The sequence below is a fragment of the Meleagris gallopavo genome, chromosome 13 (assembly GCF_000146605.3).
Source record: "Meleagris gallopavo isolate NT-WF06-2002-E0010 breed Aviagen turkey brand Nicholas breeding stock chromosome 13, Turkey_5.1, whole genome shotgun sequence".
Lineage (NCBI taxonomy): Eukaryota > Metazoa > Chordata > Aves > Galliformes > Phasianidae > Meleagris > Meleagris gallopavo.
The window spans coordinates 4,525,074-4,544,910 of NC_015023.2; the positions used below are offsets into that span (position 1 = coordinate 4,525,074).

The 19,837-nt window shown below is 43.8% G+C and overlaps 1 protein-coding gene across 1 annotated transcript in view; it reads left to right on the plus strand.

Moving 5' to 3' along the window:
* The window catches only part of LOC104913010 (G1/S-specific cyclin-E1-like), a 5,798-nt gene extending 3,435 nt beyond the window's left edge, over window positions 1-2,363 (plus strand). Inside the window, exons 3-6 of the mRNA XM_010717973.3 lie at window positions 243-441; window positions 527-638; window positions 729-886; window positions 1,701-2,363. Of these exons, the coding sequence (XP_010716275.1) occupies window positions 243-441; window positions 527-638; window positions 729-886; window positions 1,701-1,823 (592 nt within the window). The 3' untranslated portion in view covers window positions 1,824-2,363. The remainder of the gene's footprint in view (window positions 1-242; window positions 442-526; window positions 639-728; window positions 887-1,700) is intronic.
* The last annotated feature ends 17,474 nt before the right edge of the window (window positions 2,364-19,837 follow it).

The following is a 19,837-nucleotide window of genomic DNA, read 5'->3' on the forward strand; positions in this document are numbered from 1 at the left end:
TAAGTTATAGCATAATCAAACTAAAAGCAAGAGCCTCAGTTAATCTTATGTGCTGGTAAGAGACAATTTTCTAATTAGAAAACAGTGCCCTCTAGGTAACAGGTGATTTAAAGCATCCATCAGTGCACAAGTATTTAACAAAATGAATTGTTTCCTCGTATCAGTAGGAGGAGGTGTGGGAAAGAATTGATTTGCATGTTCCAAAAATGCCTTGCCCAGCTTACTGTCTAGAGTAAATAAAGCTGCATAGTCTCAGTTAAGAATTCTTTATTAATACTCAAGTGCTGTGTATGTCTACTCTTTCAGGCTCTTAATTGGAACTTAAATCCACTGACAGTTGTATCATGGCTAAACATTTACATGCAAGTTGCCTATTTAAATGAGCTTTACGAGGTATTGTTGCCACAATATCCACAACAAATATTTGTACAAATAGCAGAGGTAAGACTGATTCCATCCTTCAAATACTATTTCATCTGAAAAAAATGTTTTGCAATAGACTTATTAGACATCTGTCATCTTGTAGCTCTTGGATCTCTGTGTGCTGGATATTGGCTGCTTGGAGTATACATATGGTGTACTTGCAGCTTCTGCTTTGTACCACTTCTCCTCATCTGAGTTGATGCAGAAAGTTTCAGGTACATAAGAGTGGTATTTATGGATTGCCTAATGCATTTGCAAACATGAAATCTTAAGTCAGGCAGGTAAGCCTATGTCTTGTCTTCTAGGTTATGAATGGTGTGAGATAGAGGAATGTGTAAAATGGATGGTTCCATTTGCTATGGCTATAAGGGAAGTAGGAAGCTCCAAACTCAAACACTTTAGAGGTATAGCTCCTGAAGACTTGCACAATATACAGACGCACATAAACAGCTTGGATTTGCTGGTATGTATATGCATACTGAAGACAAAAACTGCCTAAAATCTCAAGTATTCTTTCTTCTTTGGCTAGAACATAAATTGAGTTCACATGAAGCATTATCAGATTGAGACTGAGTGTATGATGATTGTGAAAGGCCTAAGATTGTGTGCTGGTTGCAAAATTACCAGGGAAAAGACCTGACTAGTACAGTGGTTAGTATAAAAAGGTGGTCATGATTTTAGCCTATTATGTCAAAGGACAAATAATTACTTAAGAAATGGGAAGCATATTTCTGCCTTTTCAGATACTTACAGTATTGTTTCTTAGGCCTTTATCTATAGGAGATGTATCTATTGGGTAACGTAACCTCATCTGATGAAAAAGAAAATTAACTAATCACTTGAGAGTGATCTTGTGGGGCTGTTGTGTGACAGTGGTGGTTGACAAGAAGTTGATTAACAATGGTTTTTAGTGTGACAAACTTGCAGAGGATCAACATCGTGTCCATCAATTTGTACTTAACTTAAACTATGTTTTTTCATTATTATTAACTTTTACATTACCTAGTTACAGTAGAAGTTAAATCTCTCACTATTCAGTCGCTTCTTAATTTTCAATCTTGAAGATACCATAATGCTGACAGTCAGATTCCAAAAGTTAATGTTAATTTCTTGGAGTTTATATTCACTGGTGTTGTGTACTGCATACATATGATAGATTAGCAATCAGGAAATGAGTATCAAGTTCTAAAACCCTGAGTTACATTATCGATCTGTTGCATGAATACACCCAAGTGAAGATTTATTTTTTTTCTCCTCTTTTCCTGTGCTGCCTTCAGGACAAAGCTCAAGCAAAACAAGCCATATTGGCTGAGCAAAATAGGACTTCACCTTTCCCCACTGGTGTCCTTACACCACCACAAAGCAGTAAGAAGCAGCCCGCTGGACTGAAGCCGATATGACTGTACGAACTGTTTACAGATGATTTTGCTGAAGTGCCTGTTCTGCTGGTTCTAACTCCTGCTCCATTATGGAAATGCTGCCGGTGACATTCATAAGCTTTTATGGAATTTGAAAAGGAAACCTTATCTTTTTCATGACAGAAGATTTTTTTCTATTTGAAATATTTTTATTGAACGTTAAAACATTTTATAGAAATGGATCGAGTACGCCAGCCACTTAAAAGAACACCGAAGAGTGCTCCAAATGCTGCTATTGAGGGTGATGCTTGATGTGACCAACTGTTCAGAAAAAAAGGCTTAAAGTTTAGGTTATTTACTGTGCCTGTTTGTCTTTTGAGTAATCAGCAGTTATGCAGTCCCCTGTTGATAACTGGGCAAGACGTGCTGTGCAAGGCGACATTTCAAAGCCTCTTTTTCAAATGGTTGGCTTACAACCTGATGCCTTTTCAAAAAAAAAAAATCTTTATTGTAAATGCTGCTATGTCTCTGTGTATCCATTTTTAATAAAAATGCTGTCTAAGACAGCTGGTTTTATGTATATTCCTATTTTTCTTTTGATTATGGTCAGCTAAGGTTTTTCAGACTGTGACCAGTAGTGTAGTGTGGGAACTGGGTCCAACAAATATAGTAACTATCATCTTATTTATTTAGCACTACTAGCTTACCAATGGAAGTTTCATTTTTGGATATTAAGACGAATTTTTATGTTGACTTAGATTTTTCTTATTGAGTTGCACATGAGAAGAGAGGGGATAATAAACGTGACAAGTGTTTGGGGAATCCTTCCACAACACGTGTGCTAACGATCAGTGTGTTGGGAATTTCTTGAGTCAGTGTCTGGATCATTGTATTTAAAAGCAAGAAGCAATGGGGAAAGAAGCTTGCCTTTATTTTAAATGTAATGATTTGAACTTTAGGATTTTTGGCATGTACTTTGACAACAAGTAATCTGTGCAAAATTGAATTCTGGGATGGTGTGCGCCTGTAGATCTGTTGTTTTATAGGAAGAATAATCCTTGACCTTCGCAGTATCTGAGAGTTCATAGTAAGATCATTCCTGAAGAAAAGGGAAATAGATGCAAAAACAGTTGCTGACTTTTTTTCCTGGTGTTCGCTTTGAAGGACTGTTCCACAACTGAGAGCTTTTGTGGCTATACCAGGATTCACCACGTCCTGTAGATTATTTAGATGCTACATTTGTATTTCTGGAAGCTGCTTCTCTGCTGATGGTTAATCTTTCTAAATGTAAGTTTCCACCAATATTGCTTTTAAGTTATTCTCCCTTTCCTTCCTCCCCAACCCAGTATTCTGATAAATGTTAAAGCTCTGATATAATAAATATGCCTACTGTAACTAATGGTAAGCAAGTTATTTGGTGCTGCTGGCTTTTTTTTTTTTTCCCTCTTGCAATGAATGCTTATAAATTCTGTGTTAACAGCTGCAGATATAAGCTGAACAAGTTTGCTGGTGCCAGCTCAGAGAGGCTTTCATTTCTTGGAGTGCTGCATGTCCCGTGTCCTGGCCAAGCAAACTTCATTTGCCCATTAACAAGCGTCTGTAACAGTGGAGGAGTTGTCAAGACATATTTTAATACTTGTCCTTAAATTTAGACCTGAGGAGAGGGGAAAAAAGCAGAACAAAGAAACAAACAAAAAACCATAGAAAAATGCCTCCTGAAAGGTATGCTCTCTGGGCTTAGTTTTTGAATCTCTCACCAAACACCAGCATGGGAGTTTCTGATACTTGATAGTGCTTAGTTGAAGGTGTTTTGTTTTTTTTTTTAAGTTATATTTAAACTGACTGGCTCTATAGACAGATTATACTTTGTTAATTCTAACTTCAAGGAATATTCTGTAAAAACATCACAGATGTGATAAATGCTAACTTTCAGTTTAAGCTAAGTATGACTTTCTGGTTAACATCACTCAGCTGTGAGTGCAGGTGTCCCTCGTTCTCCGGGCTGTGTGGGACAGCTGTCTGCTATAGTGAAATATACATCTACTTGTGTGAAGTTGTTCACGTAACTGGCTTCTTTCTAAATCTCCTCTCTGCTTTTGATGGTAATCCTGCCAATGTGATAACTCTTCCACTCTTCAGAGGTCAGTGTTATTTCTAAGTGGTCTGCTCAGAGTGTGGAGTTCTCTGCTCTGGGAGCACCCAGGTACCAATGCAATCTTGTGCTGGAGATGCTATACTTTCCAAGAGGACTGTAGATATATTTTCTCCTTTCTTGCACTTTAAGAATGTCTTGTTTCTGGTTGTATCCCAATATACTTGGGTGTGCATGCCTGTCTAGGTGCGCTGTCTTTGTAGAGTGCTTCAAAAGTAAGTGAAAACGAAAGGAGGGATTTTCCTCTCTATTTTTGCCTATTCTCACAAATTCTATTCAGACCAATCTGGAGATGGATCTTCATTAGCAAGGAAGAAGGCAGGCAGAACTGCTGATGGGGTAAGAGAAAAAGATTTCAGTACATTTGCAAATTTGCAGAGGCTGAAGTTTGGGCAAGAGGTGTGCTAACATCAGATAACATTTCTGCAAGCTGTCTCAAACCTGTTACCCTGAGAGGTGGGGAGAGGGACCCACTAACATGCGGTGTTGCTCACTGAAGGCAGCACAGGGCCTGGAATGGGAAATAGCAATTCAGCTGCACATTGCTGTGCTGTCTTGAGCTTGAAACTCTCTCTCCCTTTAATAGCTACAGGCCAGCATAAAGCATGCTGCAAAATAAATTGAATTCTGTGCTAACCCAGGTGGTATATGATTATCTTCTTCTTCCTGAAAGGTTTGCCATAACTATGCATCAAAACCTCACCTTGGTCTGAAAGCTGGGGGCACTGGAGAAATTTGGAGCGAGAGAAAGGAATCCAGAGCTGATTCTCTATTGCTGCTGCCTTTGAATGTTTGCAGTGGCTGTGACTGTGTTGAAGGAAGCAGCCCTAAATTAGTGAGGGGAGATTGTAATTGTGAAGCTGGGCTTAGGGAATGGGTTAGCAGAAAGGTTGGAAATGCGTGGGTCAGCACAGTGGTTTTGCCAGGTGCTAAGATGTTGAAAATGCTGCAATTATCTTATAGTAATTCGTAGACTACAATGCTACTCAGACCTCCCCTTCCTGTCCCATCAAAAAATAAAATAGAATTAGGTCTTACTGTTAAAGTACAAAAACTGTGTCAAGTTTTGAATTGTCTTCTACTGACACAACTAATATTTAATCAAACATTTAATTAAGATTGCAGAATATTGCGATACCGTGCAATCTGTCTCCTTTCAGTCTCTTGAAATAATCAGTTCAAGCCAAGCACAAAAGAATAACTTGGTATATGAAGCTTTTCGTTTTTGTTTATGGTGAGTTTGAGATTGGAAAAAGCAATAACGTATTGTTTGTAGGCTGAATGAAGCTGGGGTTTTCAAGTCTGCAGACTGGCACGTTTGAGGGCATGTGAAATCAAATGGTTGTCAAGGAAGAAAGGAGAACTTCCTGATCCCAGAGGGCTGTGGTTCTAAAACTGCTGGCAATTCTGAGTAGCAGACTGGGTATTGGAATTGGGTGTTTATGTGGAAACTGCTCTTGCTTTAGTGAGCAGGATATGCTCTTACGTTACAAGTCTGGTGAGAAGGCAAGTGTATTTTTAATGAAGTACTGACTGCTTTTTGAAGTTTCAGCAGGGCTCCCCTCAGTGTCCCTTTGGGGACATGCGTCAGATAGACCTGTGCCTCCTCTTCTCAGAGGTTTCAGTTCTTGATTATCTCTGATACAGAAACAAGGGTTTAGTTTCTTAAATTTTCATGAGCATAGGAAAGAGGAGGAGCTAGTGGATTTACGATAGTATTCATAACTGTGGTGAGGAAACAGCAGATGTTAAATCTAAATGCCTTTAATGCCTTGCAGTGTCTCAGTTGGTCTTCACTTTGTTTAAAAAAATTATTCAGCCACGTATTAATGGGCTCAAGCTATAAAAGCAAAATCAAGCAACGATGTGTTTATTTACAAACAGAATATAACAAAATTTTGTGAAACTGAAATTATCCTGGTTTTAATCACAAACTTAACAGGTTTCCAGAGGGAGGAAAACAACAGGGCTGGTCATTTTTTGGGGAAGTTCTGCAGCTGGAGCACCCACTGCAGCTGTGATTACCCCAGTGCTGAAAGCGCAACCTAGGATGTCATATTCATCTCTGCTGTTCCAGTGATGGCAGGAGAACTGTGAACAAAGATTTCCGATGTAACTTGCACATAGCTGGGCTTTCAGAATGGCTGTGCAGATTGATGACGTTGGGATGAAGAATCCATTAGTGGTGGGAGAGTGAAGCTGCACCAATTGCACCAGCCAGCAGCACAGCTCGTGGCTTTGGTTTTAAACCTGGATGGAAGAGATCTCGGGTAGAACTGAAAGCGGCTCAGTTGGAAGACAGGCACTCTCTACAGTGGCAGGAAGAACGTAATAAAGCTGTGTAGGAACATTTGGTTTTCTTGCCACAAGGGACAAGAGAAGGCAGCAGCAGCTGCGGTTTGCCAGGTTATCGTGTTCAGACTCCAGTTACATGAACTCACTACCGCCTGCCCTGCGTGTAGCCTGAATAAATGGTGAGAGTGCTTTTGGATCGAATCCCACAGTAGCACCATCAGACAGAAAGGTGCAATACAGTGTTTCATTTTGTAATTCCATGCAAGGTATTTTGCATTTGAGAAGTGGGTAGCCTACCACAATGCTGGCTGCACAGCCTGGGGCCACAGCCCCATTTTTGTGTATGCCCGTTGACTGTGATAAGTTTAAAGCTGACCACTTTTATTCACCCCAACGTTCATTGTCCAAGTACCTACAGCCATCAGCGTGATACCTGATCGTACGGCTCACAGTGAGGCTTGGTTGTTACGTTTCATTTTATTCTCAGACCAACCTTAAACAAGTTGTTCTCTTGTCTCAGCCAGCTCTGTATGATGTTGGTCTCTGACACATGAGGCTGGTGTCCTTGGGCTCGCAGGAGGTATTCCTTCTTATATAAGCCAGGATGGTGGTGTTTTCTTAGCAGAGGTCAAGATAAGCTGTCTAAGCCTTGGTTTGGGCAGCCCAGTTGTCAGCCATGGGCAAGTAAGAAATGTTTAATTTTGACCAAAGTCTTGCAGAAGGAAGAATGTGCCAAAAGTTAGCTCATCCTCCATGGTTTTATGGTTTTATTAGTATTCTGGGCTTCAGTCTGGTGATTAGTAATGGTCGTATTCATGTGACCAGTTTGGGTGAGTGCAGAAGGACTGCGAGGCACAAGCAGGCTGTCTTGTTGCGGCCCGGCTGACAGTGAGCAAACACTTCAATATAAGGAAGAGACACTTGGTAACAGTCATTAACGTAACAAAGTGCCCCATAGATCACTTCAAATTCATTTGAGTATTTTCAAGCGAATGCTTTCCCTTGAGAAATAGCAGCAGAACACTTTGTTAACTGTTTTGCAGCCTGGTCCAACTCATGTCTGTGTGGGCTGGGAGAAGCACCTGGGCGTCCCTGGCTCCCAAGGGGCGGTTCCTCTTGAAGCCTCCTGGTAGAGGTTGGTCAGCACACGGCCGGGGCCAGCACGAGGAGATGGTGGTAAGGACGAGAGCCAGCAAAATCATTAACAACAATCAAGTACCAAACATGCAGATTACTGACAGGTTGTTGTTACAGCTCTAGAGGAAATACAATTAATAAAACTCATCCACCCACACCACAAGCTGGTGCTTTCCTACTGCCTGCCACGTCTATCTCATCTGGTGTCGCAGCCCTGCCTTCTATCAGCAGCCTCAGACAACATTAACATTTGAATTAACATAAAATCCCTTTCTGGAATCTGTTAACGTTTATAATATTGCCATACTTTGCGTGATCATTGCATTTTTTCTGTTAGTGCAAGCTCGGTGAGGTTTTGTTGGTTTGTTTTGTTTTTTTGTTTTTTGTTTTTTTTCAAATGATACCAAACATGGACCTATTATGCTGCAAAAATCATGTATTTGTCTAATGATTTCCCATTGGTATCTTTGTTGCTATGAACCAAAGCGTTAAATAGAAGCCAGTGCGTTAACGCGGTGTTGTTCTACATAATAAATTTGTATATCCCCAGATGGATATTTTTAACAGGGATTTTCTGAATAAAATGCATACAATGCTAGGGTATTAATAATTACTTAAGATCATTTTTTGACATTTAATGTTGACATCTAAAATATTTCCTTTAATTTTTGGTTGCCTCTGCAAACAGAAATGATGGCATTTGTCCTAGAAAAGACTGGATGGACAAATAATGTTTTTACTCATAATGAAATGAAAAGCAATAAAGAAAATGTGCTAAATGTCAACAGTAAAGCATATCTTCTCTTTGTGTATTATGAGGAAAATATACCCCAAAATGGCACACATGCAGAAAAACCTTTAAGTGACTTAATATGTTTGAGTATTAATGGTTTGAATGTTAATCCAGTGCAATGGTTCCATTTTTTTGAAAATTGGCTATTTAAAGGCATTATTACCTCAATAAATTCTCTATGGTCACTGTGGTAGCCACAGTATGAAAAATAATCATCATAAATCTGAATTTACAAAATATCTCCAAAATTGCACAGATTTGCTGGGAGAAACAAAAGATGAACTATACATTTCCTAACTCAGTGCATTTTGTGCTTGCAGGAGCTGTATGTACAAAGCCACAGCAGATGGGACCTGCAGGACAACCACAGGCATTGCTTGTGCCCCACATCTGTAGCACATTTGGGTCTGTGCGATATTAACAGTGGAGTTAAATCCAGCTGGCAAATGGTTGTAAGTGCTGTTCCCAAGGAGTCAGTATTGGATCTTGTCCTGTTTAATATCTTTAATGATGATCTGGATAAGGGAATTGAGTGCACCATTGGTAAGTCGAAGACAACACCAAGCTGGGAAGAGGAAGTGTCAATCTGCCTGGGGATAGGAAGGCCTTACAGACAGGCTGAATCAATGAGCTGAGGCCAATGGGATGAAGTTCAACAAGACCAAGTGCCAGGTCCTGCTCTTTGGTCACACCAGCCCTATGCAATGCTACAGGCTTGGGGCAGAGCGGCTGGAAGACTGTGCTGAGAAAAAGGACCTGGGGGTGTTGGTTGATGCTCAGCTGAACAGGAGCTGGCAGCATGCCCAGGTGGCCATGAAGGGACATACAAATGATGGACCAGGGCGAGGAGAGACACCCAATGGCTCCCAAGCCCAGTGTCAGTCCAGGCCCATAGTGAGCCCACAAGCTCCTTGCAGGAGTGCAGAACAGCCCCACGGTCCTGTTGAGGACATGGAGCTGAGACACAACCTCCACCCTGTGTCCTTAAATCTGGGAGCAGATGAGTGGGCCACTGTTAGCCCTATAACAACCACAGTGCTTTAAAGATGAGTTACAGCCTTCCTTTTCATATCTACAACTGACTTTGACATGGGTAGCTGCAGCTAGCCCTACCTCTAATGTTTTATTAGATAAATCTGATTGATGAGGGGTTGTTTTTTTTTAATTCCTCTCAATCTCCTTAAATTAAAAAAGGAGAGAGAGAGAGTTGAAAAGAGCTGTAATTGCAAGTGAGCACTATAGAAACCTACAGCCAGCAGGCATGCTTCAAAGGCAGCGGGGACAGCCTGGACTCTTTAGTTGCCGGCTAGCAGAGCTTCAAATACGCCTACATGATGACTGTGTTTTAATTTTGATCCATACCAAAAGAGCTTAATTGGAAGGTGCTGTATATTTTTTGATGTGTATGTCCTTTTCATAGAATCACAGAATCATTTGAGTTGGAAGGGGACTCCTAAAGGTCATCTAGTACAACTCCTCTGCAGTGAACAGAGACACCTACAGCTCCATCAGGTGCTCAGAGCCTGGTCCAGCCCAACCTTGAGCACTTCTAGGATGGGGCATCCATCTCCTCTCTGGGCAATCTGTTCCAGTGCCTCACCACATCTACTGCAAAAAACATTCTTCCTTACATCCATTCTAAATCTTCCCTCTTTTAGTTTGAAGCCATTTCCCCTTGTCACATCACAACAGACCATGCTAAAGAGCCTGTCCCCTTCTTTCTTACAGCCCCCTTTAGATATCAGTTCCATGAGCGTGGCTGTTGCCAGAGATGGCCTTCATGGGACAGAACAGGAGTCTTGGCAGCAGGCACAGGGCTGCTGTGTGTGCCTGCAGGGAGGGGCAAGCACGACAGAACTTGATGAGGAACCCTTTGGAGCATGGGAAAACAGAAGACATATCCCTCCTGGCCAAGGAGGGATATGTCTGTTCCCCATCCCGTCCCCATCCTTGCGAGGAGCAGGAGTAGAGCTGCACCTTTCTCCAGCTTCCCTGTGGCCTGCCTGGTGTGCTCCCCGGCACAGCTGGGGAATTAAGCAACTAATTTTCATTAGTGTCAGTGTGCCTTGCACATAACTCTAAACTACCAATTAAAGTTATCGATTCAGATCAGTAAAGGTACTAAATTCCAGTCGGAACAGAAAAAGCAAGTACTAAACTTACGGGGACAATCTGTTTAATGCTGCAGTGGATTAAAGCAACTGATTTATCATCTTTGTCTCTTTACAAACACTAATCCTCGCGATGTAGGTCTTGACCAACTCCCGTGCTGTTGCAGTTGTTCATTTCCTCTGGCTGGGACAGCTGTGAGCTGCGAATCCCACTCTGCTGCCTGAGAGCATCTCACTCGTCAGAAACCAGAGAATGTCTTTTTCGGCTGATTAATCCTGCAGGATGATTAATTATTGTGTAAAGATAATTTTGTGTTTATCAGTTTGGGAATTGAGAATTTATCCTTTTATTTCAAGATCCCGCAGACACATATGGTACAAAAGGTCTGTCATTTTCCACCGGCTTCTGGCATTCTCAGGCGGCTCTTCCCAGCCTGCTTGAGTCTGCACAAAGCATTACTGGTCCTGTGTCCACACTCTGGAGAAGATCTTTATTATTTTTCTGTTCTCATTTCATCTGAATGAAGGTTGCACCAGAAAAGGTCACTGCCAAAAGTTGTGGTTTTTTGAAAAATTTGTCCTGGAACATGCCAAAAAAAAAAAAAAGGTTTGTGTTTGTATTTTCTTACTCAGCATGAGCTAATTCAGGAGGCATGGATGTCTGAGTTGCTGTGCATCAGGAGTGGCCTATGCCTGCTCAGTGCATAGCAGTAGTTTAAAAAGCTAATAGTATGTTTGAACTAAGAGCGAGAGAGAATGCAAAAGAGTATTATAATTGTTCATAACAGAAATTTCTATAATTAAAAATGGAATTCTCTGGCAATGGAGCAGAAATAGCAATTTTCTACCCAGTGAAGCTCCAAATTATTTTAGAGGGAATTAGATGTATTCTCCTGGACTATGACCGTTCTGAAAGATTTTTTGATGCTAAACTGTATCTGAATATTGGAGAGAGCAAGCTGTGCTGTCCTCTCACCTGCTGACAGCTCCGAGGCTGAAAAATCACAGACAAAAGTGCTGTCGTTTTTGTGTTTGTTACAGTTATTGTCCCTCTTCACATGACCACAATGTGGGAAATAACCTTCTGTAACCACCGTGTGTTCTTGTGCATATATTTGCCTGTGTTTCAGCCAAGATGGCCACTGGCTTTATATACATTGCATCCCAGGACATTAGTTTTATGGGGATAGTGGCTGAAAGGGGACTTAGGGCTCCTGTTGTAGGACAGACAGCTCTGAATGTTCCTAATGGGAAACACCCTTGTGCCCAAGGAGCTGTGTGACCCAAGATCCCCACATCTGCTATCCCACTGGCCTCCAAAGCAGCTGTAAAAGTGAAGAACCCTTCCTTCCTCATCGCAGTCTTTTAAATAATGGCTTATGAGCATCCATTTCAGCACAACCCCCAAGAACATGTTGGTCTTTTCCAAACCTGATCTTCCACATACCGTAAGGCTGCCTAGATGGCTTGTGCAGGTAAGGACAAGGAAATATTTGGGATATGTGCATGCACCAGAGCCAGCATGAAGTTGCCATCTAGTTTTGTCTTCCCTTGCTCATTCCAGGCTACAGCCACCCAGTCATACTTTGTCCAAGCAATTCTCTGCTTGGGAGCCTGGTGTAGTTCTGTGTTAAGTAACTGCCTTGGAGTTAAGCTGCAGAAAAAGTTCAAGCACACACTTGTTCACATGGGAAATTCTCCTTGCAGTGAGGCACTGCCCAGTGCCATTGGAATGAGGATGCTGGTGCGACTTCCTCTGCATCCCATGGGAAGAGGTGGAGGGGGCCAGCTCCTCCAGCTGAGATCGGCCATAAATTGGTGTAAATCACCAGGAAGCAGTGGGTGTTTGCCTCCATTAGCTCTGATATAAATATTGCTGCTCTGCCCTCGCTTCGGCAGCGAGCATTTCTCTGCTCAGTGCCTGTGCTGACAAGCTGCCTCGGCTGCGAGGCTGCATGCCCCGGCCTTTGGCTTCATGCTATGGAGAAAAGGGCTAAGTTTGTGCTTAATGTACTGGGCGGGCACCCAGGGGATGCTCAGCAATTCCCAGTGCTGCCACAGACTTCCCGTGTGACCTCGGATAAATCATTTAATCGCTGTTTCTGCAGGAGGAGGCATTAAAGCCTCCTCCATCTTGTCTGTTTTGTATTTTTTAAAAGTGTGACACTGGATGGCTTTTATTCAAAGGTCTTCCTCTTCAAAATATGTCTGTCTTTGCTTGTCATTTAAGACTTGGTCTGCATTGAAGAGGTTTGTGACCAGAGGTGGATCTGGAGGCACGAACCTCCCTGCTTTGGTCAAAGCCTTGTGAAGAGGAGGAGATTATGCTCCAGATCTGGAAATCTGACCCAGCCTGGCTGCCTGTAGCAGAGCTCATTGCTGCAGCAGCTCATCGGCACCAGGTCCCTCCACCGGCTCGGTGTGCCCTGCTGTGCCAAGGAAGCTTTGCAGTTGTCCCCAATGTCTGTGTTAGAGCCAGACAGTCAAATGTCACCCTACCTATCAGCTTGGGGAGGTCAGCAGAGGGAACATGCTTTACTTGAAGAGCTGATATAATTGTTTAGAGCAAACAGACAGCTCAACATTTTTGCTAACTTAGAAAATCTAGCATCTCAGGAGAATGTGTTTGGACTCAGCAAGGCCGTTTTCGTAGGCAAGGCGTTGTTGTTAATCTGCATGTTTGGCACTGCTGCTGGAGAGTGTCCTCTTTGCTTTGAACAAGACATGTTCGTGGACTGGAAGCTGTTTTTGTGGGACTTTGGTTTTAATGCTGTGGGATCTCTCGGCTGCACCAGCACAAAATCTCTGGTCGCTGCTGCTGGATTGTCCAGCCAGGACCAGCTGTGGGAGTGGCAGGGCCAATGTGTCGTATCACAAAATGAGGTTTAAATGAGACGACGAGTGAATGATGCGGTCAGAATTGAAAGAATGATCAGCATCTCCCTGTAATGAGCTCTGCTTAATATGTCAGAAGCCCACATATGCTTGATCTGCATTCTGGCCAGCTAGGAGCCTTGCACTGACTTCATACAATTATTTGTCACAGCTGATTTGGGTAAGGCACATTTGAGATGTAAGATGTGTGACTCAAACCTCTTTTATTCCCTCAAGAATTTTCTCTTCTGCCTGAAATGGGCTCTCGGAAGGCAAACACAGTGGCAAAAGCAGGGCATACAGATTGCTGCTCTTCATTTGGGGCGCCAGGGCTGGATGAAGGGGCAGAAGTACAAGCAGCTGAGTCGTGTGGGCTGTGTTTCTCTGTGTCACGATGCACTCAATTACATGTGTGTCTGCTGCCTTGCACGTAGAGATCTGGTATGGAAGGTGCAGTGCTGTGCCATTGCTGGTGGCCAAACAGTTGGAGCCTGAAGGTTTTGCTTTAGGTGGCACTTTCAAAGTTGCTGCCTTAAAGTATGTGACAAAGGTTCTCATAGGCAACTCGCAAGCCCATCTGCTGAGCCGTGTATCTCATGCAGATTTGCTCTACTCCTCCAGATCTACTCGCCTTTTCAACACCTCTATACATGCTTCTCACTGTATCTTTGTATTCTGTGCTTTATATATCTTGCTGCTGTGATATGTATTAACTACTCAGGCTCCCAAGGGCCTCAGAGACGAGTCTACAAGAATCCAGTAATAATCCATTTGTGTACAAAACGTGTTCTTCAGTGTTAGTGCATTGTGGAGGGCTGGCGTTACCTGACAGCTGGAGCAGAGCCTGCAGACAGCAATGCTCTGAGCTGTGCCTCGGGCTCTTCGATAACTCCTCTGAATCACCAGCACTTTTCCTGCTCCCTGTACCCGATGGCAGGCAGGCTCAGCTCACTGAGGAGCACTGGTGGTGCTGAGCGGCTTCCAGAGCCATCACTGCGAGGCACCACGGGGTTTGGTGCAGTGCAACTAGTGCCACCCACCTTGTCACCTTATCACCCGCACCTCAGCTGGAAGTGGGCTTTTCCAGACCTTTCTGGTGACACGTGTAGCAACAAAGCAGCTCCCTCTGGCGTGCAGTGGTGTTTCTGATGAATTGTCCACTGCCTTCTGATTTAATTTCAGACGATCTTAGCCCAGAAAAAAAAATGCAGTACGTGCCGATCAGGAAGTACAGAGCATACAGTAAGTACAGTTCAAAAGCTGCATTACCCTTATCTTTTAGTAATGATCAATTAGCATGAAGGTCAGTGGGCAGCTTGGAAATGAGTCAGATGAGAAGGGCAGAAGGAGGATTTGAATGGGAAGGAAACTCTTGATTCATACCGGGTGTTTAAAGCCGTAACTCTGTAACAGTGGGGGCGGAGGGTAGCGTTAAGTAGTCCTGCTGTCACACTGACTCAACCAGCATGTAAATCACCGTGCAGAGAGGGCAGTGGCTTCTTCCTGGTGCTGAAACATCACACTGCACCGCAGCACGGATTTCATATTGCGTGGAGCCTTCCTTGCCCTCCACTGCACCACGATGTTCCTGGCCAGCTGAAACACCAGCACTGCACAGTGCCATGGAGCTGGTGACACGTGTAATGTAAAAGTCTGCTCCCTGATGTGCACCAGAATGGGTGAGATCAGCGGTGAGAGGAAGGTGCGCAGCAAAGCCATTGGAGAACGGGGGGCCTCCACGTTCTCCAGAGCATCACTATGCAGCACTTCCTTAATGTATTGGGGGGAAGAAGAAAAGAAGACTTGTAACCAATTAATTAACTTGCAAATTTTACACAGATGATCCAAGTGTGCCACATTAAACAGTAATTGGTCCTTCCCAGTGTGTATGTGCACTCTGAGATAAATAAAAAGGTATTAAAAGACATTACAGAGAGTTGCATGTGCACACCCAGGGTAGTGTGGGCCTCTTAATGTGAGCGTGTGCTTGAGCATGGTTTTTTGATGCCAGATGTTACAGTTTGGGTAGAAATGGCAGGGCAAATGGCTCTGTTCATGCTAGTAAGGTATTATGGTATGTTGCCTTTTGCCTGTCTGTGGTCTTTACCCTGCCAGTTATTTGAAGCAAGTGTGCTGCAAGGGATTCTGTCTTCACTTGAGAGCATCCTTGTTGTGGCCTCTCCCCCAGCTCCACTTTCTGTGCAGATGCAATGGTGAGGCCTTGGATGCTCCCCAAGCAGCTCCAGGCTCCCTCCCTCTGTTATCAGAGCTGGACTGTGGGTGGCTTCCACTGGGATTGTGCCCGTGCAGCAGTAGGCCTGGAGTCACAGCAGCAGAAGAAATGCTCCAGCAGCACCCAGCAGCATCACAGTTGATTCTGCTCTAAGAATTGATGTCTCTGAGGCAGCTTTTCTGGGCTGAAGCAGGAAGGTGAGCGTTGGCACTTGACCTGGATTTCAGTGTGATGGAATCTGTCTTGTTTCTCCAGTTTACATATCCCTGTTGCCATCGGACGGGCTGGCGGATGGGTGAAAATAACTCTGTCGCCTTTCTGCGTGTTTATTTCTGCTTCCCTCTCCCCCACACACATCCATACGCAGAGACACACAGAGAGAGGCTGAACAAAACACTACGCAGCCTCCCCCAGTGCTGCGTGTGCGAAGCGTGCAGGGTACCACACTTCCAGCTTCCCTTCCTGAAACACCATATGTTCTGGACGGTGAGCTTAAAATACCCTGATGAGTGGTGTTTTAAAGCACAAGCGCTACGTGCAGCGCTTCTCTGCTCTCTGGAGGCTAATTAATCCCCTTAAAATAGAGAGTGGTGGAATAGGTGCTTGTGGTAGAGAGCAGCTGAGCTGCCTGTTGAAGATGATGAAATGTAAGTACAAAGGAGAATAGGTAAGGGTGGGTTAAAGCTGTGTTCCTGCCTCTGACAGTTTACTTTGATGAATGCACTCATTCACTCATATTCACCATTTGGATCCTGCATAATCAGAGATAACAGGCGGATGGTTTGCATGAATAACTAAGTTTGTCATGTTTAATTTTCTTTAAAAAAGAAACAGCAGTTGCTTTACCCTCATCCTTCAGGCCCAATACATATTTATAAATTGTCAGGAAATGAAAAGCCTTTTAACGGCACGCAACAAGCATGCAAAAGCACCAAGAGAAATAACCGGGAGAGCAGCAAGGAGGGGAGCGGAGCAGCCTGCCCTGCGATCACCTGGTGCAGGGCTTGGGCAGAGGATGCTGAGCTGCCAGAGCTGCTGTGAGTGTAAGGGAGATTTGTTGTGTGTTCTCTGGCGGTGTCTGCTGACAACTTGACATCGCACAACAGGAGGCACTAAAACTGAGAAATAAATCTGCATTTGGCAGTTAACTAGTAATGCAGCAAGTGGCTGTGCTGCTTAATATTTGATGGGTGGCTGGCTTTATTGTGCCTGTCCCACCTCTGACAACTCCTTAAAACACATCGAAGGTGCAGCAGGATTTTGCATGGAACAAAATGTTGATGGATGGCTGCGTCCAGATGTGGTGTACTCAGTACAGGAGAGATGTGGACCTGGTTGGAGAATGTCCAGAAGATGACCACAAAAATGATCTCAGGGATGGAACACTTTCCCTACGAAGACAGGCTGAGAGCTGGGGATGTTCAGCATGGAGGAGAGGAGGCTCTGGGGAGATCTGTGAGCAGCCTGTCAGTATACAAAGGCAGGCTGTAAGAGAGGAGGGGACGGGCTCTTTCGCAGGATCTGCTGTGACAGGACAAGGGAAATGGTTTCAAACTGAAAGAGAGGAGATTTAAATTGGACATTAGGAAGAAGATTTTTACAATGAGGGTGGTGAGGCACTGGAATGGGTTGCCCAGAGGGAAGGTGGATGCCCCATCCTTGGAGACACCCAAAATCAGGCTGGACTACTAGCACCTGATGTAGCTGTAGGTGTCCCTGTTTATTGTGGGGCAGTTGGACTAGATGACCTTCAAGGGTCCCTTCTAATTCAAATGATTCTATGATTCAATGGGAGCCGTGCAGTGCGGACACCCACGTGCAAGGGCTGACTGCATCCCAAAGGGGCTATGGTCCAGGATGGGCCTCTCTTGGCCCCTGCCAGGCACAGGCTAACTGCTGCTGCACAATACTGCTAATAGTACAATTAAAAAAAATCTGCTCTTTATTGAGCAAGTGATTTCTGCAGAGAATAGTGTGAAATATTGAAATGTCTGTAGAGAGGTCCCACGGGAGAAATTCAGAACAAGAAAGATTGAATCACTAAAAGAGAGAGAAACCAGGAGTCGCTAATGTGAGGCTGAAGGGAGAAGACCAAATCTAGTTAGAGGGTCTTCTAACCAAAGCAGCTTTTCCATAATCATCAAAGAGGACCTTTGCCATAGGAGACTTCTTACTTCCGTACCAACGTGCATGCCACCAGACACAAATCCCTCAAGAGCCAACTCAATGACACTCAGTGTAAAACCGCTAGGCAGAAGCACAGTTGGATTATCAGTGTGTCAGCAGCCCAGGAGCTGCGGTTGGCGGGACAGCTCGGGGTGAGTGTGGGGCTGGCAGTGGGGGGGCCAACCCTTGGGACCCGCCAGGCTTTTGGGCACCACCTGTGTGGGCTGCAAAACGCTGAGCAAAGCAGTGTTGAAAGAAGCTCAGAGTGCATCCTGGAGTGCGGCGTTCGGGCTTCCTGGCAGAAATGATAAATCTCACCAAAAATATCGCTGAGATGAAAAGCACAAAGTGTTTGCCACTAGTAGTTGTCTAGGGAATAGAGAATAATGAAATAGCAAATTCAAAACCACAAGGGCCTGTAAAACACTGTTTTCCTGCTAAAAATATCTCACAAAAAAATCTTTAAAGCATCGACCCCCCTTCTTTTATAGACCTTGTTTCATTCAAGCACTTACGCACATGCTTAATGTTAAGCATGTAAGCCGTTCTCCCGATGTCTGTGGGAAGAACGTGCGTTGGAAGTGTTGGCATGTGTTAGCATCTGGCTGGATCCCACCGTGGCAAACGGCTGTGAGAATCTGGCAGAGGGAAGATGTGCAGAGCCTGATTCTCATTTACGCCGAGGCGGCTCTACACGGCGCCCCGGGCAGCAGGGCTCTTGCAGAGAGTGTAAGTGTGTGCAAACACTAAACCATGTCATTAATTTAAAATCCCCCGAAGTTAGCCTGAAATAGTCCCATACAGACATACTGGGCCTGGCAGACCACAGGCATCCCAGCTCCATGCCTTTGTTCCTCCCCAGAAAGGGCTGGGCAGTGCTCACGCTCCGGCCGGCCGCCCCGTAAATCACAGGCGAGCCCAGCGCCTCGCCAGCTGTCTGGGCTGGAGAGCTCGGTCTCAAACAGAGACATTAACATTTTCGTTAATAGGGATATCTGTGTTGCTACATAGTCTGAATTGGCCTCTATTACTTATTAATGAAGATCCGAAAGTGCATGTACTTAAGACCTTGCTTAGCTAAGGGGAGCCTTCTAGGGCCAATTTGAGTCCTATTTAATGACTAATGGCTATTGAGACATAATGTCCACTAAGCAGATATCACATCCTATTTAGTATTTAATGTTTAAATATTTAATTAATTAAACACTGCCAAATATTTAATTAAACGCCATCAGAGCCATCCTGACACTTCCACTATGCATAATGCAAAGGAAATCAGTGCTTTCCTTATCAGCCTACAAGTAATGCAAATTCAGCCTTACACAGAAATTGCTGGGATCTGCGTAGCCAAAATACCTGAAACCACACGCAACAGAGTGGGCTGTCTTAAAAAAAAACATTTTTTTTTTTCCAAGATGAGCTGAACTAAACGTTTTATTTTAAATCAAGCTCCGAAGTGACACGTAGGCAAAGTGGTGGTACTGTGCTCTGCGCAGAAACAAGAATGCTATGCTTGTATATTGACTTTTAATTATTTAAAAGTAAATGACTGCTACTTAGCATGGCATACCTGCCAGCAGTTTACACTAGTTTTGCTTAAATATTTACTCTGCTATTCAATAAAAAATGAGTGTACTGAAGCAAAAAATGAGAACCTACAGTATCACATGGTCCTACCTGTGGCATGCCAAGTTCACAAGGATTTATTCACAAAGAGATGCTAGATTTTGTTGGTTTTCTCCAGCTAAGCCAAAACATGAGTTTAAATGATTCTCGTTGCATTTCCAGTGACAAACTGAGTCCTAATTTTCAGCTTGTAACATTTTGTTTCAAATTTACTGATAGAAAGTTGGCATGCAGAAATATAAAGATCTTTAAGTCCCAGTTTTGAAATCTGGACACCCAGAAGGTACGGAGACATCTAGAGCTGAGTTGCTGATTTGAGGACTTTCTTACCCTGCTCCATCCTGTGCTGCATGCTGGGGATGCCGGACCACGTTCCATCGCTCCCAGCCCATGTGGGGATCCTTATTTTAACATTCGCACACGGGATCCCTCGCTAACAAGGAATGTGCTGACCAGCTGGATACACCATTAAAGTCACATCATTTTTATGCTCAAATTCAAGCCACTTATTAATGAATTGAGGATACACATTTGGGCTTTCTGTAGAGGATCTCATGTGATCTTATTGGCTGCTGCAGTCAAATTACCTTCCACTGCAAAGAGCTGATGCTCCAGTTGCTCAAATTGCATTTGACTTATATAAACAGGCAAAAGGGGGAAAAAAAAAAA